The 20,402-nt window shown below is 43.2% G+C and overlaps 1 protein-coding gene across 3 annotated transcripts in view; it reads right to left on the bottom strand.

Moving 5' to 3' along the window:
• The window catches only part of STXBP5L (syntaxin binding protein 5L), a 68,842-nt gene that overhangs the window by 6,235 nt on the left and 42,205 nt on the right, over positions 1-20,402 (bottom strand). For 2 of the 3 annotated variants that reach the window (XR_013834517.1, XM_079960233.1), the window contains exons 19-26: positions 17,527-17,598; positions 11,401-11,469; positions 10,472-10,642; positions 9,216-9,455; positions 7,100-7,460; positions 5,362-5,527; positions 5,082-5,193; positions 1,527-1,747 (exon numbers count right to left, since the gene is read on the bottom strand). Coding sequence is in view for 2 of the 3 variants with exons in the window: in XM_079960233.1 (XP_079816359.1) it covers positions 1,527-1,747; positions 5,082-5,193; positions 5,362-5,527; positions 7,100-7,460; positions 9,216-9,455; positions 10,472-10,642; positions 11,401-11,469; positions 17,527-17,598 (1,412 nt within the window). In the remaining variant the exon portion in view is untranslated. The remainder of the gene's footprint in view (positions 1-1,526; positions 1,748-5,081; positions 5,194-5,361; positions 5,528-7,099; positions 7,461-9,215; positions 9,456-10,471; positions 10,643-11,400; positions 11,470-17,526; positions 17,599-20,402) is intronic. The other variant, XM_079960234.1, reaches the window with a different exon arrangement.

Below are 20,402 nucleotides of genomic sequence, written 5' to 3'. Positions count from 1 at the left end.
GTTCGAAAGCACACCAGTGCAAGTAGATCAATAGGTACCACTCCAGCGGGAAGGTAAATGGTGTTTCCGTGCGCTGCTCTGGTTCGCCAGAGTCCTGCTGGCCACATGAGCCGGAAGCTGTACGTCGCCTCCCTCGGCCAATAAAGTGAGATGAGCGCCACAACCCCAGAGTCGTCCGCAACTGGACCTAGCGGTGAGGGGTCCTTTACACCTCTTCCGCCCACAAGCGGTGTTAACATTCGGTAGCTGAAAATGAATTGAGGCAAGCCAAGTGACACTGGCTATTACTGGCCAATACACACTCCATCTACCCCACTGATGTCTAGATGAGAAGCCTCATGTTATCAAATTCTCCTCAATATTGATAGTTAACAGAGTAAAAACTTAAACATGTTGCAGGACTCCAAAAAATAGGCCAGAGGCAATTGTATTTTATCCAGCAGAGCTTTACAGCTACTGAAGGCAAATGAGCATAATGGTCACAAATCCAATACATTCAGGACTGGCACTGTCCATAAGAAATCCAGTTGCAGCAGACTCACTGTATTTTTCGCTCCATAAGACGCACCTGACCATTAGATGCACCTAGTTTTTAGAAGGGGAATGCAAGAAAAAAAATTTTTTTTAAAGGGAGTGCTGAGCAGAGCCTGTATGCAGCCCAGGCTCTGCTCAGCACTTCCTTTCACGAGCCGCATGGAGCCTGTGTGTGGCGCTTGCAGGCTTTTCCCCAGGAGAGAGAAGGGCAGCCCGTCACTTCAGGGGGGGAGCCCCCAAGAGCTCCGCGCGGCTCTTTAAAGGGAGCGCGGCTCTTGGGGCTTTTCCAGGAGGTGGGGGAAGCGACTGAGGGGCTGCCCTCTGTCCCTTCCCACACCTCCCACAAAAGCCAGCAAGAGCCACATGCTCTTTAAAGAGTGCACAGCTCCTACGGTCTTTTCTATGGGGTAGGGGAATCCCCCCCACCTCCTGCAGAAGCCGCACACCCTTTAAAGAGTGCACTGCTTTTGTGCGCTTTACTACGAAAAGGGATAAGGGACTGACGCAGCCAGTCAGTCCCTTCTCCCTCCTGGGGAAAACCCACACGAGCCGCATGGAGCCTGCCTCCCACCTGCATTCGCTCCATAAGATGCGCACACATTTCCCCTTGCTTTTTAGGAGGGAAAAAGTGTGTCTTATGGAGCGAAAAATACAGTAACTTAAACTTACAATAGCGTCTAATAAGTCTAAACCTTAACACTAAGCATACTGTGTACGGAACGCCACACCAGAAGGAAAAGAGAAAGAGAAACCCAGGCTCCTTCTGGCCCTACTTTTATAGTCAGCATGATATTGACAAAAAGAGATAAGAGAACCAGTTTAAGCCAGCTGTACTCAGCTTCTCGGAAGGAATAACCCAAACATCATGAAGTTTCTTTCACACAGAGAACCCTCTTGAATTAAGCAGAATAGGAAAGATCTCTACACATCAGATCCATAATGTCTGCGCCAAGAAATGCAAACTGACGCCTCATTGGAGGACCACCACTCACCTCATGTGCATGTTTGGAGAAAGCTTCTGCACTGGCCATCATTCTCGCCGTCCTTTCATCCAGTTCCCCCAGTTTCTGCCCCCTCTCATCCAGAGCAATGCGCGCCCGAGCCAACTCTCCGATTGCGCTGCCCGCGGCTCCTTTCACCCCTTCGACGCCACCCGATCCGGGGATGTGCTGAGCAAGACTGCGAGATGCTTTTCCTGCCGTAGCCTCGCCAACTACAAAGAGAATTCCGAACTGAATCAGAGAGTTTGCTTTCTATACTATCTCCCCCCCCCCCAATTGTTGATGCCATTTTGTAACAAAAAAAGGGGGGGTGGCGTTTGCCCTCCTAGGTGACATCATGCTGGGTCATAAGGAAAGGGTTAAATGAGTGTGAAGTGATTGGCCAGTGGGAAGCCAAGGGGAGGAGTTAGAGTCAGCATTGGAGTTGTTGGGGAGTCAGTCGGGTGTTGGAGAAGGGAGAGTGAGGATACGTCTGTGGGTTGGGATAGTTTGATGTGAGGGAGAGAATCTGTTGAGAGGAGTCAGATAGACAGTTGGGATAATCAGTTAGAGGTAATAGGAAGGTATAGGCCGGTAAGGAAACTAAAATTAAGAAACTGACAAGAAAAATTATCTGAAACCATAAACTTGTTAAGGCTTGTAAAATAAACTTGTTACCCCGGTCAAATTGGTGAAAATGTACAAAACGGGAAGCAAAGTTTGTTGGAAATGTAAAAATAAAGATGGGGACCTTTATCATATGTGGTGGGTATGCGAGAAAATGAAAAGATTTTGGAACCTGATATATGATGAATTAAAGAAACTTTTTAGATACACCTTCCAAAAAAACCCAGAGGCATTCCTATTAGGGATAATAGGGGATGAAATAAAAAAAGAAGACCCTAAGTTATTTCAATATGCAATGGTGGCAGCTAGGGTCCTTGTAGCACAAAGATGGAAGTCATCAGAGATTCCAACAGTTATGGAATGGCAGGTAAAACTTTTTGAATATGCTGAATTAGCAATAATGACAAATAAAATTCGACACCAAAAAGGGTCAAAGGTCACAGAAGAATGGAGTAAATTTATGACATATATAGAATTGAACTGTAGAAGTTTAAGAACTACAGCAGGACTAGGATAATTCCTGTGACGTGTGTAGAAAAGCAGAAGAAACTGCAAGAGGAGATGTACATTATGAAAACCGCAACTGGGAGGGAAGGAAGTCGAGGCGCGATTTAGCGCAATGTAAATAAGATGACATTAAGAATGAATGTAAAGATTGTTTTACTTTGTTTTTTGGAAAATGACAATAAAAAGTATTTTAAAAAATTAAAATAAACTTGTTTATTTGGTTTAATGTTAACAACTGTCTGGACTCCATGTGTACCCGAGAGAAATGGGTTGGTTGCAGCTGGGAAGCGATCACAGTGGTGGCCCAGGGATCAATAGATCGTCAAACGTCCGGGGATTCTGTGTGATCGCCACAGGGGGAGAGAAGATTTCCCTTCAACATATCTATTCAATACAGCCAGCATGTTATTTCATGCCCTCTTGCTGAAATGCTGTACTGACAGTTCAACAGCCTGGGGCCGTTGTGCAAAAGCAGCTCCATCTTCTGAAGGGATAATTATTTCATTTTATTAATCAGTCATATCCTCGGTTTTCCTCCAATGAGCAGTGACATGCATGGTACTCCCCCACTCCATATTATCTTCACAACAACCCTGTAGCTTAGGCTGAGGGACACCAATAGGCCCAAAGACCAATGAGCTTCATGGCTGAGTGGGGATTGGGATCCTGGTCACCCAGGTCCTCGTCCAACACACTTAACCAATACACCACCCTAGAATACTCAACTGAGACACAGCTCTGTCTCCCCAGAGGCTCACTTCCCTCCTCCCCACACTTAGGGGAAAATGCTCACACAAGAGAAAGGTAGCAAGAGTCTTTGGAGAAAGTCTTACCTGTTAGATCAACTTGTGAACAGTGACAAGGGATGCCATTTCCCCTTCCTATCTATGCAGAACCCTGGCCATAGCCCTTGGCACACTAAAGGTAAAGGGAACCCTGACTGTTAGGTCCAGTTATGACCAACTCTAGGGTTGCGGCGCTCATCCCACTTTATTGGCTGAGAGAGCCGGCGTACAGCTTCTGGGTCATGTGGCCAGCATGACTAAGCCGCTTCCTGCGAACCAGAGCAGCGCACGGAAACGCCGTTTACCTTCCCTCCAGAGCGCTACCTATTTATCTACCTGCACTTTGGCGTGCTTTCGAACTGCTAGGTTGGCAGGAGCTGGAACTGAACAATGGGAGCTTACCCGGTCACGGGGATTCGAACCGCCGCAAGTCCAAGGCTTTGTGGTTTAACCCACAGAGCCACCTGCGTCCCACACCAACTTGTGGAAGATCTGTTTTAAATTAGTGGTGTCAAACATAGTACAGTGGTACCTTGGTTCTCAAACTTGATCCGTTCTGGGAGTCCGTTTGACTCCCGAAACCATTCAAAAACCAAGGTGCAACGTCTGATTTGCTGCAGGAGCTTCCTGCACTCAAGCAGAAGCCATGTTCGGTTTCCGAAAAACGTTTGCAAACTGGAACACTTGCTTCCAGGTTTGCGGCATTCGGGAGCCGATTGGTTTGGGAGGAAGCCGTTCAAGTACCAAGGTGCCACTCTATCACCAAAATTATCTATTTGAATAATCTTTCCCATTTTGTTGCACAGGGAAAAGCAGCACATCCAAAACGTTGTGTAGGCATGGCCACCAATTTCATTTTCTTCCATTCTACACTCGCGGGGGCTGCCTCCAGCCTCCGCGATGCCAGGGAATCCTCAGACGCGTCATCCCTGGGCTAGCCGATTGGCTGGCCCGGGGTGTGTGGCCTCGTGCATTTAGTTCTGGCGCGGCCGAGGCTCTTTCCTGCGCCTCAGCTAGCCAGGTTTTTTCCCTTCCCTCCCACCCGTTAGGATAGGCACTATGACGATGCTATGGGCTTTGGTTGGTCGCCGTCAAGGGGCCTGGTAGGAATTTTTCCATTTGGCAGATTGGCACCAGCCACTTGGTTTTCGCCTACCTCGTAGCAACCCGTCACAACTCCCCGGTATTGGCGGTTAGGCATTCGTAGGGGTATGGATCTTTTGTTATGCAGATGAAGGGGGGAAGGGTAGTCCGGTAAAGGATTCCGGGGGGCGTGGCCTTGTCCTAAGCCTATGGAGGTGTGGGCCCATGGCACGCCCCCGAGCGGGAACTCCGGGGGGAGCTCCTAGTTGACGTGCCTCAGCAGGACTCCTCCTCCTGGTGGTTAACCATCACCAGTCTTCCAGCCAGCAGGCTGAAGCCGGTTAATTGTTAGGACCAATGCCTAAGCCAATACCGCTCAATTCTTGTAATCAATAAAGTTGTGGCCTAATTTGACCCATTAACTCGAATTCTTGTGTCTCGTGTCTTTATTTCTGAGGGGGGAGGCGGGAACTCGCCACGCAAATGCCTCCTTCACTATTAGCTCTCTTTGGCTTTTTTTCTTCGTTTTGTATTTGATGCGAGTGAGAGGGGGAAGATCACTTACAGAGCTCTTCTCTGTCGAGCGTGCCTCCGGTTCCACCAAACAGCCCCTTCAGAAAGCCTCTGTACTGAGCCTCCGGAGTTTCCACAGGAATGAACAACTCCCCAAGCATGTCCTGAGCAAAAACAAATCAATTTTAGGCAAAACAACAGACCAGAAGGCAGGTACTTTCACCATACTACACTCTGGAACAGAATGGGATGTCTTCCCCTCCTCTAATTTCTTTCTTGGCCCATTTCTAGACCCTTCCAGTCACAGTGTTTGACGAGGTTTCCAGACTCACCTGCAGATTGTCAAACATCTCCTGGCTGTAGTTCAATCTCTGGACTTCTGTGGGAGAACTAAGATACAACGCTTGTCCTTCGTTGGTAAAACGAAAGGTCCGGGCAATCCTCATGTCTGTTACAGGCAAATAATGAACATCTAGCAATGGGCGGAGGCTGGGTAAACTGGAAAGAAACAAGCATATGTTATACGTTGGAATAGAAAATACAGTATTCCCCACAGTCCAGATTCTCAACTTTGCCATCAAAGCAGATGCAATCCTATGCATATTTATTTGGGAGTATGTCCCCTGAAAAACAGTGCCACTTGCTCCTGTATAGGATTAGGTTGTAAATCAACCAATGGTCAGGTTCATTCAGGTGCTACAGTAGCCCCAGGTAAAATTTCATCTTATGATAAACATTTAGCATAAAGCATATCCAAACCTCGCAGGTAGCAAAGCTACTAGCTGTGCGAATTATCTAACTGCCTCCAAAATATGATTAATATTCTGCTGGGAGCTGCCCAGAGTGGCTGGGGAAACCTAGCCAGATGGGCAGGGTATGAATAATAAATTGTTCTTGTTATTACTTCTGCCCCTGCCTTGAGATTAGAGGATGGGAATGTGAAGTACAGGTGCATATCAGCAACACGATGACACTTCCCCCCCCAAACCTCTAGATTATCTTTCTCAGAAGTTCTACTAAGATATTAAAAGGCATGTTTTAAACTGCTCCTCTAGGAATGAGTGGAACTACTGCAAAAAAAATCTTATTTAGAAAGGTCTACCCAAAGCTTACAAAATTGAGGTAATTTCAATCTGTTTTAATATTTTAAACTTCTTTTAAAGTATGGTTGTAATTTTTTCTATTATATTTTTGTAAACTGCTTTGATGTTTTTGTAGAATCAATGGAGTGTGTAAATATAAACAAACAAATAGCAGTCTTCCCTTAATTGGCAACTCTGACAGGCCACAATGTTGAGCATGCGAATGGTAGCTGTCCAAGCAACTGAGACACAGAAGCTGAGAAGCATCCATCACAGCATGACTAGATCTTGCCCTTGCAATGAGCCTTTTTGATTCTTCTCTAAAAAGGCATCATCCGAGTTGGAGCAGATGCCAGTGATTTTATCACCAAAGTGTTTAGTTAAACCGGGTGTTAGTACCAAGTGTACCGCCAACTCAAAATTGTAGGCCAGAATTGTAGTCCTTTATTTGGAACAGTTTTACAGGCCAACAAGCTAAAACAATAGCAAAGAAGAAAGGCTTTTTCATCACTATCAATGTCACAAAGTAGGCCTGAAAGTGACCTCTCTCTAATCGTGGTGTTATTGGACTTGCTTCATATCTTCCATCGCTTGCATTTCAGCCATCTTCCTACTGCCCTCAAATTGGTAAAAAACCAAGATGAATGGGAGAGAGTGCTTGGATGCCATCCTGTCTAATTGCCCATACATTTCCCTATTCCAGGGGTTGCAACATGCAAATTGACCAGACATGTCAGCAGTAAATTCCCCCCAGAAACATCCTGAGAGGTTGTTAAACAGGAATAAATAAAGAAACTTAAATATATATTATATATCCAGAGTGTTATCCATATTCATATATGTGGAATAGGAGAAGGTTTAGGATTTTCCTTGGAATCCTGTTTCAGAGGTTCTTTTGATAAGCAAATACACATCACCCCTAACTGCTGGCCATTTCCCCTTCCCTTCGATAGGGAATAGCTCAGATTCACTCAATAATTTTAAATACCTCAGTATCATGATATGCCCATGGGCAGAGAAGCATGCCAAGCAAGCACTGTTACACATGGTCACCACATCGGCTCGCAAGAGAAAGGAGGTGTCTGTGATATTGTGAACATAGAGGCAGATCTGGGAAGGCAGTGAAAAAACTTTGGCTTGTTTCTCTGAACAGACAACAGCAAACTGGTGGTCTCCCATGTCCTGGGACGAGCAGGGAGAATGCATGACGAGTTTTCTTTTCCTTGTTCTTTCACTTTCGTCGGTGCTGTTTGGATCTCTCCATGTTTCATAGGGTGGGTGTATTAGGGTCCCTGTGCAGCTCAAGCAACCGAACGTTAACACTGCTCCCTTCAGTGACAGAACGGTACCTAGGAAACATAATTCAAATTGATTGATTAACTTCCCCAAATTAGCTATAAAGGTGCCAACACACATTAACCAACTTTATACAGTCATTTGATGAGTATATGTGCATCTTCCTCTTCTGTTGCCTCATGACATTGACAAATGACAAAACAGCCATGCTGGTTTATAAATCTCTAAACCCGGAGGGAGTCAACTCCGGGAAGTCGCATGCCAACCTGCTGGCAGCACTCAAGAGATTATGCTCGTCAGAAAATCTCCTATCACCTCTTTGAATTATCTGAATAGTTCCCATCCATGCCATTAACTTCTCATGTGCAACTGAAGCGGAAGGGAAGAGCACAATCTTGGCGTCATGTTTCCTGGAATGAGCAAAATAGGAATTTAGCTCCCGCTACCTCCAAATATGACAAAGTGAGAGTCTTTTTTCCTTTGAAAAATTGGAAGCTATTAATGTAAGAAAAAGCCAGGGTTTTGTTTTTTTTCAGTTGGAACTTACTGGCACTCAGTTCTGGCACTTCTCAGGTGCAATTGCAATTGTAAGGGACAAGGGAGGTGTTCATGGAGAATTCTGGCACCTATTTTTCAAGAAAAAATAGCGCTGTAGCCAAAAATAGCCAATCAGCAAACTCGCAGCTAGTAATAGTCAGAAGATGGAGCTGGTTACTGCAGTTGCTACTTCCAAAGGAAATAATAGTTTTATTTGTTTTTAAATCTTTTTTATTCAATTTTAGATTTGAATTCAAACATTAATCATAATCATCAGCATTTAGGATTCCCTGAATCCTTAGACTTCTCTCCACCCCTCCATGATCAAACTTTTTTTACTGCATTATATATTTTCTCTATATTCTTAAGATAATCCATTTTCTCCTTAGTTTTTAATCACTGTAAGCGTTACTCAAATCCTGCCAAAGTTTTTAGTTGTTTATAAAGTAAATTGTATCCCCCCCCCATTCCTTATTAAAGTTTCTTATCTTCCTGGTTCCTGATTTTCCCTGTCATTTTTCCCCGGCGTAACCCATCATCTTCATCAACCATTCGTCTCTGGTCGGGCAAAGGAAGTAATAGTTAATCTGTTGCGGGCATCCATCTCGAGAGACAATGGAGTGTGCCTCCAGGGGGAAGTCAAACCGCTGCATTTGTAAGCCCCCAAGTGACCGTTCTGGGGCACAAGGCTGGGCAGTGTGCATGGAGATCCTGTGCTGCCCAGATGACAAGACTCCCCGCTATCAGCCTTGCTGATGTGGTCCAAAGGGAAGCAGAGCAAGACGTTCGGCCCCAGCTTGGCTGCAGGAGTTGATGGAAGGAGGCCTACAAGGCGCCACCCAACTGTCTTAGGAGCTCCCCTCCAGATTTGTGCAGGGTTAGCCTTTTCTTCTCCTGAAGATATCCCGCAAGGCAGAAGAGGTTGAAAGTCTAGTTTATAATAAACAAAAATAATCTAAAGTAACATTTGCTTTCTAAGAGAGCTTGCCCCTCACTGATTTGCAGGTGCTGTACCACTTTGGGCTGCAAGGCAGGGTCTAACAATTAATCCTTCTCCCTACAAAACAACTCCTTCAACATAAAAAGGATTTGGTACAGCTCAAACGTAGGGTTAGCACTTCAGTGAGAACTAAGCCTAAATCGTAAGATTTCTGACCACACTGCCCCTCCACAGCACCAAAGGGAGACATATCCTGAGTTTAACAAGTTATTGTGCTTAGTGGCGTATTTTTACATATTTCCAAGAAAGCCAAGAAATCGAGATTTCTTACCGCTTGGAGAAACGACTACCGGCTCTGTCTGCCGCAATTCATCTGCAGTGGGCAGGTTAAGGGATATCGTCAAGACCATACCGAGGCCTGTACCAACCCAAAGGCAAGGAGACACTGTGGTGTCATTTTTTCGTGAAAAGGACTCTGTGAAATACAATGCTGTAATTGCTTCCTTAGATTCTTTGTCTATACTGGAGACACTGGAGCTTCGAGAATGGCTGATGGAGTTCTCCCTGGTTTCTGTCGAAAGAGAGCAACACAAATGAACACACCTTATACCAAGAAGAGGCCACGGGGTCCATCTGGTCCATTATTGCCTTCACCGTTTAGCAGTAGCTCTCCAAGGTATCAAAGCTGCTACCTGAGACTGTGTAATTGGAGATGCATTTGAAGGAGGCAACACGAGAACGGGGTCTTTTCTGCAGTGGCCCCATTTGTGGAAGCTCTCCCCAAGGAGGCTCACCTGGCACCTTCATTATAAATCTTTAGGCACCAGGCAAAAATGTTCCTCTTCAGCCAGGCTTTTGGCTGATTAACAGTTGATGTCTTTTTAAATGCATTAGGGGGATTCTTGGTTTGTCTTGTTCTTGTTTTTATTATGTATTTTGTGGTTTTATTCTGCATTTTTATGCTGTGGACTGCCCTGAGATCTTCAGATGAAGGGTAGTTAGATAGATAGTTGGTAGATAGATAGATAGATAGATAGATAGACAGATAGATAGATATGTTCTAAGCCTACACATCTAAGCTACAGGTGGTCTTTACAGAGCATATAAAACAGCATTGTCCCAGAATAGACATCCAAGCCTGTTTGTCTTCATAATCTCACAAACCGATTACTTGCAATAATCCCAAAAGAGAGAGTGCTTATTAGAAACTCTAGAAGGCTAAGCTTGCGTGCCAAATTCTTTAAATATCTAAGAATAATAACCCCTTAAAAACCACATTAAAATACAAAAACGACTCATAGCTGCCAAGGGTCCTTCAATGCATTCACCAACCCCAGTTTGTGCTTTCAAAGCCCTCTCAGAGTTTTTCTTTTTTACTTGTCACATTATGGAGCCTCCACGTTAATCGGCCACCTTTGTAGGATGTCACACATGCACATACCTCCAAAGAATTACCCATTTAATAATTATTGACAGGCAGCAGTATAAATGCTACTACCACAAAAAGTGAAGTGAAATACCACATAGATCAATTTTAAATTTTAAAAAGGTGAAAACAGCAGCTCCCAAATGCATATGTCTACTGACCTTCCGTTGTGACTGGCAAAGAAATCTCCATGCAAGCGGCAGATTGTACTTTCCTGAATGGAGGCTTTCCAGAGCCGCGGCGGTTTATTTTGGAAACATCCGCACTAGACATCCTTTTTCCAGAGCTGCAGCTTTGGGAAGTTGGACTTGTACAGTGTCCGTTTATGTGATCTGTAGTGACATTAAAAATAAAATAAAAAAGTCACTACAGATTTTTAAATTATTATATTGTTGTTGTTGTTTAGTCGCTTAGTCGTGTCTGCCTCTGGGTGACCCCCTGGACCAGAGCACGCCAGGCACCCCTGTCTTCCACCGCCTCCCGCAGCTTGGTCAAAAATTGTTATATTAGTTGCTGTTAATCCTCTATGCTGTGAGTCACTTTGGGCACAAGTTTGGGATTAAATAAAACAAATAAATATAAGCGAACATAAAATAATCTGAAAAATAAAATAAACATGATTGAGCAAGTTATTTCATACCTTTCCAAAGCACCTTATACAGTGGTACCTCGGGTTACATACACTTCAGATCACATATGCTTCAGGTTACAGACTCCTCTAACCCAGAAATATTACCTCGGGTTAAGAACTTTGCTTCAGGATGAGAACAGAAATCGCACAGCGGCGGCATGGCAGCAGCGGGAGGCCCCATTAGCTAAAGTGGTGCTTCAGGTTAAGAACAGTTTCAGGTTAAGTACGGACCTCCGGAACGAATTAAGTTCTTAACACGAGGTACCACTGTAGTTTGCAGGAATCTGTGTGTGTGTGTATAAAATCATAATGTAGCTATAATAATATTGCTCTTCCTATTACAAATATATTTCCCAGCAAACATAATATATAATATTTCAACAGTGGAGATGTGCTTCATCTCACAAGCAAGAAACAGAGTGACCATCACAAACTGCTGACATACCAGAGCACATTTACCTGAAGTTGTGGGAGACTTGCATCTCTCCAGCTCCAGTGACACTGGACCATCTGATAGCTCAGTAAGACCTGGGGGGAAATGCCATTAAAATATAATATAATCAATTATCTAGGGACAGTAGGGGTGGGAACAAGCATGGAAACAGTTTTTTTGCCCACAAATACCTTGTTCAACAAGGAACATTTTTAGTGGGGTGACATGGTGTTAAAAAATTGGGATTGTTCACATACCCCCCCCTCCAAAGCATACAAATATAACAGAGACCTGGCCACATGCTTTACACACTCCAATATGAAATTAAAAAATCAAGCCACTTGGAGCCAATATTAAACTCTACATAATCATGTATGTATCCAAGAGGCATAACTGGTTGATGTGTCCATTTGATTTCCATATTTGGTGGGAAATAGATGCTCACTACATGCCTAAACTGCCATTACAAGAGCTTTTTCATCCCAAGGATTCCTTGCCAGATCCAGAAATCCCAATATACTCAGTTATGCCACTTGATGAAGCTGTGAAACATTAACACACTTGGATTTGGGGGGGGGGGGAGTTCATCAACTGGAGCATGCCTTACACAGTTCACTGACCACTGCAAACGAAAGGAAAGACCACATAAAATATCACACTGACACTGCTTATCCTATTCTATGAACCAGTAATTTCAGTCCTGGTGCTGTTACACAGTTTAGAGGTGATGAAGAAATAAAACACACCTCCTTATCCTAGACAGATTAAACCTGTGCTTACTGACAGTCCGCTTGCTACTACTACACTGAAACAAATAACTTGGCTGCAGCTGGACCAAGTTGCTTGGGCATCGGTTACAAATTAGATATCATGGAATTGTAGAGTTGCAAGGGACCCTGAGGATCTTCTAGTCCACCCCCTGCAGTGCAGGAATATGCAGCTGCCCCATGCGCCAGAGATCAAACCTTTGACCAGCGTTCGAAACTCCCATTGTTCCAGGCGCATTTTGCCATGGGGAATTTCATTAGCGCAAGCAGTATCTGAGCTCTGAAATTGTAGTACTGCGCCTACGATTTCAGATTAAAACTGCAGAGTGAAAGGAAAGGAGGACCTTTTTTCTGCCTCCCCACTTCCAGCTACTCTCTGAAGACCGGAGAAGAGACCCTCTTAAGAATATTAGGGGGGTGGGCAGGGGGAGCACTAGACCATGTGAAAAGTGAACATAATATTTTAGCTGCAGCTCATTCATTTTCAGCTTTGTATTCTTGTTATAAAAAAGCACACCTAGACATTCCATTGTTGCACCCATAACCTAGGACTAAGGTGCCATTTAGCTCCTGGCTTTCATATCTCGGTTTCTAACACTGCCTGTGGCACCTTGGTGTTATTAGCACCACACTCTATCCAACTGAGCTATCCAAAATTGAAATGGCTTTCTAGATGTTTGAGATGTGGATGGAAGTGGATGGAGTTAAACTCTCATGAAAGCAAAGCTCTCAGTTTCTGAAAATGCAGCCTCACTTCTCACAGCACATCATTCATGTCAAAGCCGACATTCCCGTGAATGTCAGCTGGGGCACTTTACAGACTTCAACAAGGCATTCTCTACATGTCACCTATCACTTCCCCTGATCTCATGAGAAAAAGGCCACAATAAATCCAAAAGCATCGCCTGGAGGTGATGGTGAGCCATGCTTCCAAACACCTTTCATTCCACTCAGCAGCATGGACTTCATGACTCTGAAAGTCACGATCTAGCAAAACGTTTCCAGCAAGCAAGGCAAATTGATTGCTCAGACAACAAAACTGCATTTTTCTGCTACAGCCCCCTAGAGAGGTTAGCTGTCTGGGAACCTGAGGATTGGTTGCATAATGACAGAGTTTGAAGGGATACATGGACTGCACCTCTCTTGACGAGAATCCGCAATGCCATGAACCATTGCCATCTGCAAACGATTGAAAGAGAAGTTCAGACACCTTGTAATTCTGTGAACTAAATCGTAAAGCCTGCATTCCACCTTCCCTGGTATGTGGGAACTGGTGTATTAAAAGGAATCTGCACATACTTGGGAAAAAATCTTCATTTTCCTATTTCCTCTTGGTATAATGAAAGCAGAGGAATTCTGCAGCTGTGCCTAGTACAAATTAAGCTCTGTTTCAATCCCCTCAGACATTTAAGTCTTTATTGCTAATTTTAGCTGTTTGAAAACTAGACGTGGTTACTAACTCTGCACAGCCTCTCTCTTTTAACCATGCTTGTTAGGAACTTTCAAAATCTCAGTTACAGATAGGTAGCCGTGTTGGTCTGCCATAGTCAAAACAAAATAAAAAAATTCCTTCCAGTAGCACCTTAAAGACCAACTAAGTTAGTTCTTGGTATGAGCTTTCGTGTGCATGCACACTTCTTCAGATACACTTCTTCAGATACAGTGTATCTGAAGAAGTGTGCATGCACACGAAAGCTCATACCAAGAACTAACTTAGTTGGTCTTTAAGGTGCTACTGGAAGGAATTTTTTTATTTTGTTTTCAAAATCTCCTAACTGTTGAAAACAAAGGCTATGGGATTCATGCAGTCCTAAATGTTATTTATTTGCACAATGGCTAGATTAATAATTCAGTGAGGAGTCCCATAAATTAAATCACTAAATGATGTGCTCTTTTCTCCAGAAGCTATTACCCTTATTCATCTCCACCATTTGTTACCGATGTGATCCCTGTCATGGGATTAGGCACCAGGCAAAATTAATTAGCTGCAGGTGTACAAAATTAAATATAAGGCGAGTGGGCATGAAGCCAGCCAGCAACGCACCAGATGGCCATTGGAGAGAAGGGGAGAGGGAGAACTTGAGCCACTTTTGGAATATTTGAGTCACGGGCAAAACACAGAGTCCATTATAGTTAACAAGACCATTAATTCTTGGCGGTGTGCTCCTGTCCTATGGATCCCTGGTAATAACTGCAGAAAGACTATTTTTACAGTTGCATCTGATACTCTAAACGAAACCCTGGAGTCTTTTGAGATGGGATAGAGAGATCAGTCCTAAATGAATGTGGTTAAAAGACAAGGGTAGGAGCTACAGGATTTGACTCTTGGACAATAGCCCCATGCGACCAGCCTGGAGGTACCCAGTCTATAAGCCAGTTCTCCCCTGATTTTGGCAGCTAAGGGAAAATAGAGATTTCTACAGCCATTTCATGAAGAAGTAATTTTCAATAGTAACTTATTTTCCGCATATAATTTTACAGAAGCTGTTATAAAGGAGGTATCAGCACTATCACAATCAGTAGTTAGTTAAAATCCTAAGCATCCTTACTACCGAGTGAGGTCTACTAAACATGTGCAACAGACTTCTGAGTAAACATGAACATTATGTCAGAGCTAAACAACTTACAGTGGTGCCCCGCAAGACGAACGCCTCGCAAGACGGAAAACCCGCTAGACGAAAGGGTTTTCCGTTTTGGAGGCGCTTCGCAAAACGAATTTCCCTATGGGCTTGCTTTGCAAGACGAAAATGTCTTGCGAGTTCCTGCGGGTTTTTCCCCCTTCCCCCCCCCCCTTTTCCTAAGTCGCTAAGCTGCTTATCAGCTGATCCGCTAAAAGCCGCTAAACCGCTAATAGCGCTAATCCGCTAAGCTGTCAATGGGCTTGCTTCGCAAGACGAAAAAACCGCTATACGAAGAGCCTCATGGAACGGATTAATTTCGTCTTGCGAGGCACCACTGTAGTTCAACTGCTTTTCATGTAGCTGAGTGGTAATTGCAGCTACCTTCTGAAAGGACGCTCCTACAAAAGGAGGTTAGTTACTTTTGTTGGCATTGAACCACCACTTAACTACTAACAATAGTAATTAATTTCACCCATGGGGGGAATATTTAAACAAACGGCTATTACCATACAGAAACACTGTATAAATTTCAACAGAAACACCAAAACAGTCATTTCAAAGAATGCAAGCATGCCTGCAATTACTAGCAGACACTGTGACAATTCCTTCTATTATTCCTTCAGCTGGATGTTAGGATCTTCCTCAGTGTGTAGCAATTCTTTTTTATATATATCCCAGTTTGGATACCTGGTACTATTCTTTTTTAAAAATTTGATTTGATTCATGTTTTTGATGAATTCCATATCAATAAAACATAAACCAAAACAGTGCTAACAAAAAAGGATCTCTAAAGTAAATATAAAAGTAAAGTGCCTCTCATATCTTTCAGCAAGGAAGTATGCTTCCACATAAGATATGCAGAGAAAATAATTTCAGAAGCAAAAACTAAATTTCCCTAAATATCCCTCATACAATATTTCTGCAGATTAACACTTTCAGTAGGAGGAACGACTTTTGAATGTATATATTTAAAGTTTCAAGAATTTCTGGCAAGCCCCGAGAGATTTTATCTCATGCAGAAGCCTACAACCGTGTATTCACGTTAAAACTAATCCATTCCGACGAGTCAAGAGACGAACTAGACGAGACACCAGTAACAAGACAGCAGGGGCTCCCCTGACCTCCAGCCATCCATTGTTGCTGCCTACCAGGATGAAGACGGAGAGGTACAAGATGGCAGCAAGGCTGGTGTGGTGAAAGAGTGCTCTTAAGTGAATGCCAAGGTGTGTATGTATGTGGGACTCCCCAACTTTCACTGGGACTGCAGTGCACAGCGAAGGAACATTCAACAATTTCCTGCCATGCTGCAGTCCTGCAGTCCTTCTCCATCCAGATAAATGCTTCTACTGTGACCACTTTGTCCTGATGAGAGAGGATGTGATATTGACACAATGGCTTGCAAACCAGTGCTGTACAAGCACAGCTTCCCTTTGTATTGATTTGAAGAAGGTGGTTCATGTGCCCAAAATGTGGTACATCTGCACAAAGTACTAACCTCTCAGCTTCCATTCAAATGTATATCATTTTTTTCAATATATATAAAAACAGATTTTAACGCACAAAGAGCATTATGCTTCTCTTCAGTTGCCAAAAGTACTGGAGACAGATTCGTACTTCATGCAGAAACAAATTTGATTGCTGTGTGTTCTGTACTGTGGTAGCGTACCCCATTTACAGCAAACAAGGGTTTGCCACTGATTTGGAAGAAGGGAAAGAAAAACAGAGCGGGGGGTGGGGGGGCGACAAACATGCACACATATTTAAACATCCATTTACGTATGTCTTGCAACCCTCGTTGGGCCAGGGTTTCTGAGACATATGTTCACACACACATGCATATTGCAGAAATATTGAAGATGGTTCCACACTTTATGCAGCACCACACAAAGGACACTTGCAAATACCCAGCCTAAAGAGGCAGTCTACGCAGGCTCTCGCAAGTGCCCAGTCTCCACAGCTTTTGTCACCATCCGCGAAAACCTCAACAGAAAATCCTTTGCTCTTCTAGCAATTTTCTTTGGGTGAAGCACTATGAGGTAGTCTTTTTTGCAACCAAATGTATAAATTTCATGAAGTAAATAAATGAATGAAAATTAAAACCATTTCTGCTAAATTTCACCACCATTTCAACTAGAATCATCATCAGATCTAGAGATGGTACAGTTACAATTACTACTACAGTGGTACCTTGGTTCTCAAACGCCTTGGTACTCATACAACTTGGAACTCAAACACTACAAACCCAGAAGTAAGTGTTCCGGTTTGAGAACTTTTATTAGAAACCGAACATGCTCTGTTTTGAGTGTTACGCTTCCGATTTGAGTGATACATTTTGGTTTTGAGTGTTACGCTGAGGTCTGTCTGTTTTTGCTATTTATTTTGCGTTTTTGTTTTGTTTTTGTGACTGTGTGGAACCCAGTTCAGCTACTGATTGATTGATTGTGTGACTGAAGTGCATCCTTTATTGCTTTCATTTTATGGATCAATGGCCTCGTTAAATAGTAAAATTCATGTTAATTTGCTGTTTTAGGGGTTGTTTTTAAAAGTCTGGAATGGATTAATCCATTTTACATTACTTTCTATGGGAAAGCGCGCCTTGGTTTTAGAACAGACTTCTGGAACAGATTAAGTTTGAGAACCAAGGTACCACTGTATAACAAGGCATGTTTCACACGTCATCCAAAAAGGAGGAAATGGCATGCATGTTGGATGGTAACACACCGAGACCTGACAAAGCACTTGTCCTATTCTTTGGAGAACTTACTCTGATAGGAAGTACGGATCCGTTTCGTTAAATCAGGATAAAAGTTAGACAGGCCACGCATGCAAAAGTTGTCTTGGGAACATGCCAGAATATCAGCAGCAGCAGCAGGCAGAGGAAAGAGTGGGGAAAAAACAGTCCAAAGTGAAAGGAAATGATAAGAGCATCTACATAAGCCCAGGTGAAGGAAACTTCACACCTGTCTTCACAGGCCCCTCTGAGTCAGAAGACACACCAAATAAATTAATTTAAGAACTAAAAAATGTGGGATGGATACTGGAGAGCCAGTAAAAGAGAGTGCAAGTATGTAATGTTTGTTTTTTTAAAACAAAGCCATTTCTGAAAGGCTTAGAGAATTTTGCTGTTCCAAAATTCATTTCATCCTTTTATTCCAGTAGCTTAATTGCTGCTCTAAAGTTTCACCAGGTAAGCTGTAGTAGAAACTGTCCAGTGGAGTTTGTTGACTACATAGGATGTAAGTGCCAAAAATAAACAAAACTACGACATCTGACTTCACCTGGGAGATTTAAGGTTGCTTCATCTGTCCTTGGATTCTCCTTTGCCCCTTGGCCAGCCCACCTGTCTGTTCTGCCAAGTTTGCATCCTGAGGACCAAGCATGACGCACAATATCCATAACTGATCACTCAGCTTTCTTGCTAGCTTTGTAAGCAGTCATGGATTTGCACCAGGGTTGTCATACTTGTGCAGGGTTAAGCCCTTTGCTCCACACCATTTCCCCAGTGGAAATGAGCCCCTGAAGCTGTCACTAGCCTTTCCTGGAGGGTCGGAGGAGGAAGACAGAAAATAATTGCTGCACCGTGGCTTATTTCAAGTGAGCAATTTCCAGCAAGGAAATGACTTGGGGTGTGGGTTTAAATCTCTCCTTCCTCAGGTTCAGGAGACAAATCCAAATTCTGCTCCACCCCCAGCTGCTTTTAAGGTTCAAATAGGTATCAGGAAGATTTAAAGATGGATTGCTGTCACCATGTGTGTTTGCTCTGAGCTTATAGCATATTTATGAAGAGAAATAGTATTTGGAGAACAGACTTTAGGTGTCCTCTGAACTTTCTACCAATTGAAAAACCAATCTGCTCCCAATTAGGTCAGTGAGAAAATGCTTACTGACCAATGGAAAAACAGAAAGGATATGCTTTAGTCATTAGGCAACTCCTAAAGTATGTGGATAGTCCTCTTGGAGCACAAGACAAAGATGGGGGAGCAGTTCAATTCAGTTGCATTTGAAGACGAATCAAACCCACACTTTCCTGAACAATATGAGAACCAAAACACCGCCATCCTTCAAAATTCACACTTCTCCACAATTTGTAACCCAATTGTTCAACCAAACAAGATTTACAAAACTGAATATATTAGAGGGAAATGTGCATTAGAATGAACATTCTGTTGAACATAACATCAGCAGTATAACTATTTAAAAACCTCACTCCTAGACTACAAGCAGTGGAGGCTTTCAACCAAATCATAGCTTGACTCCAACCTTGAAAGAAATATTTATTACGTAGTTGTCTAAAACAAATTAATTTTTATTTTTCAAAGCATCCAAAATACAATATTCTCTCCCTGTCAGCAACTATCCTGTAAGCTTTGCTGAAGAGTGGATTTCAAACAAGATAAAACAAAAGTAAACAAATACTTGATTCAAAAGAGTAAGCTCTATGCAGAGCTTCAGAAAACTCTATATAGTGTGATACTATATCTGAAATTTGTGATCTTCATACTGCTGCACTTAGGTACTGATGATTAGATGTTCAGAGTTTGTTTCATTTGCCTCAACTAATGTTTTAAAAGATAATAAAGGCAGAATGCAAATTAAACATTTCTTAGCTTTCTGAAGGATTTAACAAGGGGAGGAATCAAAATGCTAACCAAGAGCACAGCATAGCTTAGCATGAAAGTTGTCTGTTCTGAACTTCTTAATCATAGAATTGTAGAGTTAGAAGGGACCCTGAGGGTGAGCTAGTTCAAACCCTTGCAATGAGGGAGTCTCAGCTAAAGCATCTATGACCGACTGCCACCCAACCTCAGCTTAATAAACTTGAATGAAGAAGAGTCCACCAGCTTTTGAGGAAGTCAGTTCCACTGTTGAACACCTCTTACCACCAGAAAGTTCTTCCTGATGTTTAGTCAGAATCTCCTTTCTTGTAACTTGAATCCATTGGCTCGGATCCTACCCTCCAGAGAAAACAAGCTTGCTCCATCTTCTACAAGACAGCCCTTTAGGTATTTGAAGATGGCTATCTTCTCTCAGCCTGATCTTCTCCAAGCTAAAAATACCCTCAACTGTTCTTCATAAGTCTTGATTTTCAGACCTTTTATCATCTTGGTCATCCTTCAAGATCACCCAGAAGCGTCAATTGGTTCAGAACACAGTGGCCAGATTACTAGGTAAAGGTAAAGGTACCCCTGACCATTAGGTCCAGTCATGACCAACTCTGGGGTTGCAGCACTCATCTCGTTTTATTGGCCGAGGGAGCCGGCGTTTGTCCGCAGACAGCTTCCGGGTCATGTGGCCAGCATGACTAAGCCGATTACTAGCTGGGATTTTATTTATATCTCATGTAACCCCTGCTTTAAAACCAGCTGCACTGGTTGCCATTTTGTTTCTGGGTCCAATTTAAGATGCTCATGTTAACATTTAAAGCTCTAAATGGCTTAGGCTGCATCCTTCTTTACAGATCGTCTCAGGTGTTAAGATTGGCAGAGAGGGCCTTCTACACAGCTCCACTGCCCTCAGAAGCTTGGGTGGGGTGTGGCAGCCCAGGAGAAGGTGTTCTTTAAAACAGTGTTTCCCAACCTTGTGCCTCCAGCTGTTTTTGGACTACAATTCCCATCATCCCTTGCCACTGGTCTTGCTAGT

The sequence above is a fragment of the Podarcis cretensis genome (genome assembly GCF_951804945.1).
Source record: "Podarcis cretensis genome assembly, chromosome: 17".
In the NCBI taxonomy this organism is placed as follows: domain Eukaryota; kingdom Metazoa; phylum Chordata; class Lepidosauria; order Squamata; family Lacertidae; genus Podarcis; species Podarcis cretensis.
This window is presented reverse-complemented; position numbering and strand designations above follow the sequence as displayed.